Source organism: Lithobates pipiens, unplaced genomic scaffold, assembly GCF_037356315.1.
Source record: "Lithobates pipiens isolate NorthernLeopardFrog02 unplaced genomic scaffold, aLitPip1_a1.2 Scaffold_18, whole genome shotgun sequence".
NCBI classification, from domain to species: Eukaryota; Metazoa; Chordata; class Amphibia; order Anura; family Ranidae; genus Lithobates; species Lithobates pipiens.
The window spans coordinates 207,306,089-207,318,101 of record NW_027507758.1 but is presented as its reverse complement, the minus strand read 5'-3'; the positions used below and the strand labels follow the sequence as shown (position 1 = coordinate 207,318,101).

General features: G+C 43.3%; 1 protein-coding gene across 4 annotated transcripts in view; it reads left to right on the top strand.

The window, feature by feature from the left end:
• NUP133 (nucleoporin 133) overlaps positions 1-12,013 on the top strand; it is a 951,293-nt gene that overhangs the window by 447,656 nt on the left and 491,624 nt on the right. For all 4 annotated transcript variants that reach the window (XM_077486543.1, XM_077486541.1, XM_077486544.1 and 1 more), the window contains one exon: positions 6,850-7,004. In XM_077486543.1, coding sequence (XP_077342669.1) covers positions 6,850-7,004 — 155 coding nt within the window. The remainder of the gene's footprint in view (positions 1-6,849; positions 7,005-12,013) is intronic.

Below are 12,013 nucleotides of genomic sequence, written 5' to 3'. Positions count from 1 at the left end.
ATCCAAGGCCTGGGGCTTCCTGTTCCACGCCGCAAGGATGCATCTTTGCAGAGGCCTTGAGTGGAACTGGGCGAATGGAACGGCCTCGGAGGCAACCATTTTCCCTAACAGTCTCATGCACAACCGAATGGGGGAAGATCTTCTGCCCAGAGTTAGGCGCACCAGACCCCGAATGGCCAAGGCCTTTGGCCTTGGTAGAAACACCCCACCTTGAGCCGTGTCGATGACCATACCTAGGTACTCCAACCTGGTAGCAGGCTGTAGGGGCGATTTTTCTAGGATTAAAATCCAACCTAGGCGTTCCAGGTGGTCTAGTGTTCTGGTAACACTGTGGTTCAGGAGCGCTACTGTTTTCTCTGAGAAGCAAATCGTCTAGATAAGCCATGACGGCTATACCCCGAGCTGTTAGGTTTGCCAAGAGAGGGTCTAGAATCTTTGTGAAGACTCGAGGAGCCGTAGCGAGCCCGAACGGCAAAGCCACAAATTGAAAATGGCGCCGCTCTACCGCGAACCTTAGATACTTTTGGTGTGCGGAAAATATTAGCACATGAAGATATGCATCCTTGATATCTATTGATGTCATAAACTCTCCCCCTTGCAGGGAGGAGACCACAGCGCGTATTGACTGCATTTGGAAGGACCGGATGCGTAAAAACCGGTTCAGATCCTTCAGATCCAGGATAGATCTGACACCTCCATTTGGCTTTGGTCCGGTGAAGAGATTTGAGTAAAAGCCTGAACCCTTTTTTTTTGGGTCCACTTCCACTATCACCCCCTGGGATAGTAAGTGATCTAAGGCCAGGAATAGCGGTCTTTGCTTTACTGGATCCCTGGGGATCCTTGACCTTAGTAAGCGAGAAGGTGGAATCTCCTGAAACTCTAGCTTGTAGCCCAGAGATACTGAGGAGACTACCCACTTGTCCTGGATCTCTTCCCACCAGGCTTCTGCAAACTGCAGGAGCCTTCCCCCCACTCGGCCGAGCGGGGGCGCCCCTTCACAAGGAAGCTTTTGGGCTCTGCTTGGCAGGCTTTCGCCCCCAAGTCTTTTTCTGCCCCTGGGCCCGGCCTTCAGCCTTTTCTGTAGAGGGAGGTTGGGAAGGTCGTCGTCACTACTTAGAGCTTGATGCTCTGGGGGAGAGAGAACGCCTAAATGATGGGCGTTTGCTCCTTTTGATTGGAAGGAGAGTAGATCTACCCCCTGAAATTCTTTGGACAAACTTGTCTAATTCTTCTCCAAATAAACGTTCCCTCTTAAACGGGAACCCAATCAAATGCTTATTGCATGATAGCTCAGCTGCCCAATTTTTTAGCCATAGGGCCCTTCGCATGTGTACCAAAAGGAGACACAAACGAGATGCTTGCTGGACAGAATCCAAAATCGCATCAATCATAAAACACAGAATTTGAGGTATTTCTGCATAGTTTTCCACTTCCTCACTGGGAAGGAGGCCAAGCATCTGCTTAACTTGTTCCTTGAGCAACTGACACAACCCCACGGCTGCGACTGTAGGTTGCACTACTGCGCCAGTCATGGAAAGGGAGGCTTTCAATAAGGTTTCCAGCTTATCAGTTGGATCCTTAAATACATGAGCATTATCCAAAGAACAGGTCAGGTTTCTATTCACGCAAGAAACAGCCGCATCGACAGATGGGACTCCCCATTTTTTGGTGAAACTTTCCCCCAGAGGATAAAACATAGAAAACCTTTTAGGAGGAGCAAACAGTTTATCGGGATGTCCCCAATCCTCATACAACAATTTATCCATTAAGGGATGAATTGGAAAGGAAAAGGCAGTCTGTGGGATTTTCCTGACTTCCAGGGAAGAAACAGAGGACGTAGCGACCTCAGCAGCAGGCATTCTGAATGTGGTACGCACCAATTCAGTATAATATTGCACCTGTTTTCTGAGCGCCTCGGAGTGGGGGACTCTCTCCTCTTCCTCTGATTCATCCGACTGCTCATGATCCCTGTCCCAAGATAGGGATCTCTCCTCATTGTCAGAGGTGTCATCTGAAAGAGGAATCTCAGCAGAGGGAGGGGGATCTACCCCTTTTCCTGCTATCTCTTAGGGAAGCTGAAATAAAATTCATTATTCTCCCTTCAAAACCCACCAATGTAGCCCTAAGGGAGTCCTCAGTGTCATATACCGGGGCTGAAATTTTAGGAGAGGCTGCAAAACCTGACAGGGGCACGGACTCATCCTGTGAGGCTGGCTCCAGTCTTGCAGTGGGGGATGGTAACCTACAGGCATTTTTAAAACCCCTAGACCTAGGTGGTGATTTACCAGTGCCTTTGTAACCTCCCCCTGAGACCCTCTTACGAGGATACATAGTCCTAAGCTACAAAGCAGAGGTACTAGTACAAAGTGCACTCACTGTTGTGCTCAAAGTCTCACAATAAATATATATATGCTTAAACTGCACAACTTGATGCTGAGTAGGTGTCTTAGGTTTGCCTGGATCCAATCCCTTAGGATGCTTGCTGCCCACAGCTCCTGTGTCTCCTTACAGCCCCCTGGCGCTCTGGGCTTTTTAAAATTGCCGTCTGGTGCCTGCGCAGTACAGCGCATGCATGCCAACATGCACGGCTCGCAACCACACTCCCCCCCCCCCCTCGATTAGCACGGGAGCGCGCTTAGCGTGTGTGCACGAGGACCACCGGACATCCAGGGGTAAGGGGACCACCATCGGAGCTGTGCGGGACCCCCAGACTACGTGGGACCCCCTGTATTACCTTTATTGTGGCAGAGAGTGCAGTAGAAACATGAGTCATCTGGAGGAACCAGGCTTCACTGAGTGTGTGTATCTGAAAGGCATGCAAGTATGCATCCAGCTGCTCTTACTCCCTCTAGTGGTGGAAACCAGGTAAGACATACAACTACTCAATGAAGAAATCCATAATATACATTTATATAGGATTAACTTCCCTTACCTGTCCTCGCCGCAGGAATTGCTGAAAACAGACAGATTCCAGCCTTCATCCATCACTGCGGGCAGAGTTGTGCCAACCTTCAGGATTTTTTGGGGTTCCTTCTCAGAGAAACCTACTTCGTGGACCTTGTAAAAGACTCTGCCAGAAACTTTTGTTCCACTAAGTAAATAGTACACCAAGTCTGGTTTTCCCAGAGCCCAGTCTTCCAATAGGAGAGGACTTACAGGCAAAACCTTGTTTCTTCGGATGACGAGGCCTGGGTACCATATCATCTTGGGAGTCAAAATATCGGCCCGAGATATGGATCCGGTTTGTTGTAGCCCTTAGGCCCCCGCAGGGACCTGCACAGAGCTTTCTTCATAGCACAAGTTTTACGTGACCAACCACCATAGATACTGGTGAAAAAACTGAGGTGCCTCCCATATGGGAGGGGTTATATAGGGGAGGAATTTTCCTTATTTGAGGGTTAACCAGTGTCCAATCACCAGAGGTGCCTATATAGCCCACTATGTAATGAAGCTCCTGTGTCCGGTGATGTATGATCAAGAAAAAGAAATATATGCTCAAAGAGGATGCCCGGCCAAGTATGGGAAAATTTGGGACACCTGGTTTAGTACCGCTGCCACTTGCAGTGAGCTGGTGGTGGATTAACATCCACTTCTCCCCCTCGCACAAAGTTGATATTGTGCACCCGTGGAGTGACGCCTTCCGACACTGAATTCACCAGCCAATGTTTATGTGTAACCAGATTATGCATACTAATGCAACATGCAAGTCCACTGTGTCATAGTCTTCTTGTGGTTAGCTATTATCTGCTCTGCCGCATTGTGTTATGTACTGCTATTTACTTTTTGAAATGCCTATGCTGTAAACTGTCTTTGTTGACTTCAATAAAAGCACATTCTTACCTGTTAAAAACACAAACTGTTGCTTCTCCAATTCACGGTGCAATAGGCTTCCCCGGTGTGTGTGGCGCTGGTGGACCAGTTGGTGCAGGGCCTTAAGTATGTCTGTGATGTGGCCTTAGATATGACCCCCCTTGCTCTCTAGAGCCTCAGTATTAGCAGTAGTGCTGCATCGCCTGATTTGACAAAAGTCGGTGTTGGTGCCGACTCAACGCGTTCAAGGATTTGCTTCTGGGCGCCTCAGAGGCGGGTCTTTCTTCCTTCGGACAAGCTGCAGACTCTTAAAGCTGCAGTGAAGTTGTTGGTGTCCTGCAGGTGGTTGTCGCTGAGTTTTTGCATGCGAGTCCTGGGTCCCATGGTAGTCACTTTTGAGGTGGTACTGTATGCTCAATTCCACACTCGAGTCTTGCAAAAGGAGATCCTGTCAAGATGGGACAAATCTCTGTTGTCCCTGAATTGACAAATTTGAGTGAGCCAGCTAGTCAGGGACTCCCTGCTCTGGTGGCTTAGGTCACCGGCTCTTCGTTCCGGGAAGTCGTTCCTTCCCCTTCATTGGATGGTGTTCACAATGGACGCCAGCCTGACAGGTTGGGGAGTTTGGGGCGCACAGTCAGCCCGGGGTTGGTGGACCCAGGAAGAATCCTGCCTGCCGATCAACATGCTGGAGCTTCGGGTAATCAGGTGGATCAGCACTGGAGGTCGCTCACTTCCCGCGGTGGGCAGAGTGGCATGTGCCGGCTCTATCGGCCATGTACATTCTTAAGATAATTGTCTGGCATATGTTAGTTTTATTGATGATGTCTTTGGCATATGGGTGGGCGACAGTGAATCGCTATGGTTATTCAATAAATATCTCAACTGTTTTGGTTCCTGGTCTGAAATTGAACATGTTGGTTGCAAATGAAAATGTTCCTTTTTTGGAGACTTTATTATCTGTTCAGGAAGGGAGGATTGTTAGCGATATTTATCGCAAACTCACAGACTGCAATCAACTATTACACTATTCTAGTTTTCACCCTCCAGGTGTATTTAAATCCATTCCAAGAAGTCAGTTAAAAATAGTTGCTAGGATCACTGATGTAGTTTTAAGGAGAACAGACTGAGTGAGATGGAGGCAAGACTACGACAGCGGCTTATCATGGTAATACAGTAAATTTTGAACGTACTAATTTAGAAACAAAAAAGAAAAAAAAATCCTGTCCTAGGCTCCCCTTCATCTCTGTTTCATCCCTTCTGTAATAAAGTTAATATTATTAAAAAACACTGGTCCATATTAAGCAAAAATCATCCTTCTATCCCTGAGTTTTGTTTCTCCTCTTTACCTTCATACCGTAAGGGTAGGACCATATACAATTGATTGGTAAGATCTGACCAGTATAGGGCACCCATTTCACGGGTTACTTTTTTGAGACCTCCTAATTATGGTTCATTTCCTTGCTTGTCGTGTATTCAATGTTCTAGCATTATTAAGGGCAAGTCCTTTAATCATCCGACTCAAGATTACAATATCCCTATAAAAGTTAATTTCACATGTAAATCTACATAAGTCATATACATCATCAAATGTCCGTGTGGTTTGATCTATGTAGATGAAACCACACAAAAGTCAAAGACAGAATAGCTAGACATAAATATTCTGTTAGGGATACAAATGATAAATTACCTCTCTAGACATTTTTTAGAAATGAACCATTTGGTTTCTCAATTGAGATATATGGTACTCAATGGCATTCCAACTAATAGACGTGGGGGGAACAGAGCATGGGAATTGAGAAAAAGATATTTACTGGATAAATCACTTAGACTCTTTATATCCTAAAGGGTTAAATACAGATTTTGATCTTTATTTTTATGAAGTTATAAGTCTCTATGTGTTGACAGATCTGCCAGATATTGGCCGATACGGCCCCTTATTATGAGATTTCTTTGTTGTTTAGTTTTTTTCATGGTATGTGAATATAGAAATTAATTTTGATGATTCGTTGATTGTTTTCTTTGTATTTTTTTGGATTAACTACATGATTCAGCATACTATCTTCAAGGGAAGGCGTCCTTTTGTCCCGTTTTTTTTTTTTTTTTTTTTTTTTTTTTAGCTATTCAGATATACCCATAGATATAAAAATGATGTATGAGAGATACAAGGGGTGGTTTGTGGAGATTGATTCCAGCTGAATGTAATTAACTGATTAATGATAGATGTGAGCTATAAGCCTTTATATGTCAAGTTGGTTACAATTTTTATTGCAGGTATGTGGTCACGAGGAAGGGCAATATCATGCTTAGCCCGAAACGTCACCTGAATACCTGAATTATACCTGATGTGATGTACATTTTATCAATAAATGTACTTTTGTTTATGCAGCAATCCCTCTTCTGCTGTTTTATATTGAGTCTTTGGGACAGACTGGATTGCTGGCACACCTGTTTCACTGACCGTGTGTGCATCTCACCTACTACTTATATATATATATATATATATATATATATATATATATATATATATATATATATATATATATATATATATAATTTACAAAATGGCATAAAAGATAAAAAGCAAAGCATATTCACCTCAAACCAAAGCTGCAAATGATTTCATTGTGTGCTACTCTGAGGCTTTTTGTGTGTTCTGTATATAGCTTATCTATGAAACCATAACAATAGGGCAGGGACTCCCTCCTTTGCCAACCATTGTTATGGCAACAAGGTAAGATTCCTTCCCCTGTGCCCCGTGTTTACAGTGCATGTTTGAAAGGCAGGTGCATGCTGGGTATACAGCGTTACATATATCCCGGAAGAGACTGATAGTGGGCTTCACATGTTCATAGCAGAGATTGATGTGCTCTACATAGCAGAAATCTAAAGTAAGATATAAAAACGGGAATTGAGCGGCAATTGCATTCGCAATAGTATTTAACTAGTTTAAGAGAACAAATTACATTGTAAAAAAAAAATCATTCTGGGTGGAACTTGTTTTTTTTATTTTTTTTTTTTGTTGTTTTTTTCTTTCAGGAGATTATATAATAGGAGTGGGAACTTGTGCTGATCTGCCAATAGTTTTTACCAGAAAGAGTGGTCTTCTTACTATCATTCCTCGAGGAAATGCATTGGAGTTGCTTAAAGAAGTGGAAGATTCACAGTCATCACTGGCTGTCATCAGTAATCAGGTAAAAAGAAGATCCCTATTTTGAGACAAGCTAGTTATATTTTTAAAACCATTTTATAACCTCTCTATCTGCTCAATGACCAGGCCATTTTTTTTTTTTTTTTTTTTGATACAACACTGTCACTTTAACTGACAATTGTGTGGTCGTGCAACGTTGTACCCAAACAAAATTGACGTCCTTTTTCTTCCCACAAATATAGTTTTCTTTTGGTGGTATTTGATCATCTCTGCGTGTGTTTTTTGTTTTTTTTGCACTATAAACAACAAAAGTGACCATTTTGAAAAATAAAAAATAAATAGTTTGTACATTGTGCTATAAAAATATCCCCTTTTCTTATCTTTTATTAGAGACCCCGGTTCATAAGCAATAACCAACTTCAGAGTATTGAATACTCACATCCAACAGCTTTCCTCTAGGTCACCTTTAATGGCGACCCACCTTTCCCCCCCCCCCTTTTTTTTTATTTTTTTATTTTTTTATCCCCTTTACCTCCCCCTCCCTTCCCTCTAATTCACACAGGGTCAAATGACAATGTTGTTAACTTTACTATGTTTTTCCCCCTTTTTTTTTTTTTTTATGCTCTTCAAAGTTTATTGTAAGTTTATTCTCTATACATTTACTAGTTGTTTTAGGCTTCTATACTATACTTTGTGCTTATGCTGAAAATGATATATTCTTTCCTGGTATGCTGCGGGGAATAGTCACTGCTCCCCTCAACCTAGTGCGTTCTCTCTATGGCGGGATTTCTGGCTGTAGAGACCATGCACATGAAAGTCGGACGATTGGGATTTTCCCGCTTCGTACCAACTCACTTATGGTTCGCCTTACGTATTTACTCAGATACTTCTTTGTCTTTCTCTTACTACTCTTCTTTTTCTCCCTGCTTACCCCCTCTTCCTGTATTTCCTGCTCATTGTGGTCGGTTGGCCCGGGGGGATCCCGGACCCCTATATATCTCCTACCCACACCTTGATTTATGGCCCCCCTGAACATATTATCATTAAATGTAAAAGGTCTTAATTCCCCCAATAAATGGGTCAAAGCTTTCCGCACCTTTACATCTTTACAGGCAGGTATAGTAGCATTACAAGAGACACATTTTTCCGCACATAATACCCCTAAATTCTTCCATAACAATTATCCCCTAGTATACACAGTCTCTGCAGCTATGAAACACCGAGGAGTCCTCTTGGCTCTCCATCGTTCCCTCCCATTTACTTTTACTTCTGCTATCAAAGATCCTGAGGGACGCTATATTATTTTAATAGGCTCCCTCCAAGAAACAGATGTAACCTTAGTCTCATATTATGCCCCCAATTCTAACCCTATTCCCTTCTTTTCCCATCTCTTTCAGGTAATCAAAACCCATCTTAAAGGTACCCTGATTATGTGTGGAGACTCTAATTTAGTTATTCATCCATCTATTGATAAATCCCCTTACACACCAGATCATCAATCACTATCAACTCAATTTTGGTCCCTACTTCAGCAGTACTCCATACTAGATACTTGGAGAGAATGTCACCCTACTAAGAAAAATTACTCATTTTATTCCAACCCCCATAATTGATTTTCTAGAATAGATCATATATTTATCCCTATAGCACCCTCCCCAATATTACTTCAATCTATTATTCACCCAATTACTTGGTCTGATCATTGTGCAGTGATTACCACCATCTCCTCACTTATACCAAGACCTAAAGAAAGATGTTGGCGTATGAATGATAAGCACTTAACGAATCAATCTTTTCTACTTGATATAGAAGTAGCACTACGTGACTATCTTATGCACAACACCACCCCAGATATCTCTCCTATTCTTTTATGGGAGGCTCATAAACCAGTAATTAGGGGCAAGTGTATTTCCACTGCTTCTTTTCTTAAAAAAGACAGGCTCAAACGCCTACAGCACCTAGAATCTGAATACCAACGCCAATTTGTACTGTTTCAGACCACTCCTTCGGAGACGAATAAGTCCGGCCTAGATAAAACTCGGTTGGAGTTGGACTTACTTTTCTCAGAAGCAGCTGATACAACTCTGCGTAGGGCCCACCACACTATTTACACTAAATCCAATAAGCCTGACACTTTCTTGGCTCTCCGTCTTAGGCAACCTGAGCGACTTCATAAACCAATTAGGCTTAAAGTACATAAAGGAACCCATACTAGTAATCCGATTAGAATAGTTGATGAATTCTCCAAACGCCTCACTAAACTATATGAATCTCCCTTCCCTCGTGATAAGGCTGAGACTTTTTTCCGAGACCTACCGATCCCTTCCCTCCCCGTTCCGATCCGTAATGCTATTGATACAGAAATCTCGCCCTCCGACGTACTCCAGGCTATCATATTAATTAAATCCAATAAGCAACCTGGCCCAGACAGGTTTACAGGATTATATTATAAGAAATTTGCAGACATCCTGGCCCCTCTCCTGGCGAATACTTTCAACACCCTCTTAAAAGGGGGCGCCTTTGGTAGTGATACACTTACAGCTTCCGTCTCAATGATACCTAAGCCTGATACTGATCACTCTGTATGGTCCAACTATAGACCTATATCACTCTTAAATCTTGATATAAAGCTTCTAGCAAAAATTTTATCATTACGATTGACACCACACATTGGAGGGTTGATCCATAAAGACCAGGTAGGGTTCATACCTAAACGCCAAGCAAGCGATAACATACGCCGAGTTATTTTATTGCAACATTTGGCTAGATCCTGAGATATCCCTATGCACCTGTTATCCCTTGACATCCGTAAAGCTTTTGATACTGTCTCTTGGCCCTACCAAAACATATTTTGCTTAGATGGGGCTTTGGCCCTCATTTTCTCTGTTGGATTGATGCCCTATATGCCCATCCTCAGGCTTTTGTCCGCTACTCTGGCTTCAGTTCTTGTAGATTTCCGATCCAACGAGGCACTAGGCAGGGGTGCCCTTTGTCGCCCCTGCTTTTTGCTCTCGCCATAGAACCACTAGCAGCTCTGATCAGATCAAACCCTGATATCCAGGGTTTGGAAGTAGCTTCCACAACACATAAGTTATGTCTCTTTGCGGACGATGCCCTCCTATTTATCACTTCTCCTCATACCACCCTGCCCAACCTTTTAAACTCCTCGATGTGTTTGCGCAAGTCTCAGGTCTTGAGGTAAACCAAACTAAGTCTAGAGCCCTTGCAGTATCCCTCCCTACAGAGATCCTTCAAAGTTTACGTGCTAATTACTCATTTCAATGGTCCACATCCCATATTCCCTATTTAGGTATTAAGTTAACTAGTAACCCTGCTCACCTATATCAAACTAACTATCTCCCCATGTTACGTAATTTGTCACTACTCCTCGACTCTTGGCAGCCTCTATGTGTCTCCTGGCTTGGACGCATTGCGGCTGTAAAAATGTCCCTACTGCCCAAATTATTATATTTATATAGAGTTCTCCCGGTCACGGTCCCTTTATATTTTCATAATGCTATTCAAAGCCGAACTTTCAAGTATATTTGGGGTAACACAAGACCTAGAATTTGTAAGTCTGTTCTTTTTCGACATAAGCTTCAGGGGGGCCTAGGGATACCACACTTTAAACACTATTATGCTGCTCAGCTATCGCAAATGGCCCTCTATCACGCTGTGTCTGAAATCCCATTATGGGTCAGCCTAGAAGCAGTGGAAGCCCACCCTATTTCCGTCTCCAATTTACTTTGGCTCCCCCCTCAGACACGTAGATCACTTACTAACCCCGTTACAAGCCACTCTCTCAAAATTTGGCATAAGGTAAGCACCCCTTTTAAATTAATATCTCCTCATCTCCCCTTACTCTCATTCCTGGGTCACCCAGACTTTCTTCCGGCCTACACGGAGCCAGGCGCCTTTTCAGCTTGGTTCCGTGCACGCCTTACTCGAGTATGTGACCTGTCTTCGGGAGCCTCTTTCACTACATTTCCTGACCTCCAGACGCAAGCCCAATTACCCCCTAGGGAATGCTTCCACTACCTACAGATAGCCCATTTCTTTCAAACGCACATTAAAACCGGCCCCAATCTCAAATCTATGTCCCAATTTGAAACGATATGCTCCTCTGATCCACATGCCCCAGGCATTATTTCATGCCTCTACTCTTGCCTTTCCACCGCATCTGAAGACCTTCCAAGTTATGCTACTGCGTTGGCCACGGACTTATCACTTAGTTTTGATACAGAATCATGGACTGTTATATGGACCAATACCAAAAATTCCTCACAAAATGTAGTGGCTTCTGAAGCGAACTATAAGGTCTTGATGCGGTGGTATTTGGTCCCCTCCAGAATCTCCAAATATGTACCTATTCACCTGATTGTTTTAGAGGTTGCAAAGACCGGGGTACTCATCTCCACCTTTGGTGGACTTGTCCCATCGTGGTAAATTTCTGGTCCTCAGTCTTCCACATACTAACTAAATTGTTACAACACCCCGTGACTCCTAACTCAGCAATGGCCTTGTTGAATTGGTTACCCCAAGATTTTACTAAAGTCCAAAATCGACTTTTCCTCCAAGTAATAACTGCGGCCAACCGATTGCGAGAGCCTGGAGGACACCTACCTTGCATATAGCTGAAACTAAACACAGAATTACACAGGCAATGATCCACGCTAAGATAGAAGCAGTAACCCTAGATAAGATCCCAATGTTTAATAAAATATGGCAACCCTGGGTAGACCATTTCCTACCGAAAGATTTTGATACTCGTCTTATGGCCCCTTAACTCAGAATGGACGACAGTTTGTGGTCCGTGGTTCCTGTGGGCCTTCCGACCATTTTCTTCTTCCCCTCTTCCCTCTTTTTCTTTGCCCTCTGATATCCCCTCCCTTTCTTCTTGTGTCCCTATCTCTTTTTTCTCCTCCTTCCCTTTTCTCTTTTCTACATTCTTTCTTCCTTACTCTCTTTTCTATATATGCAAAAATTCACCAAGCGGAACTTCTTTTCTCCGCCATTACCCTAAGTAATGGTTGTTAGTGTAACAATGTTTTA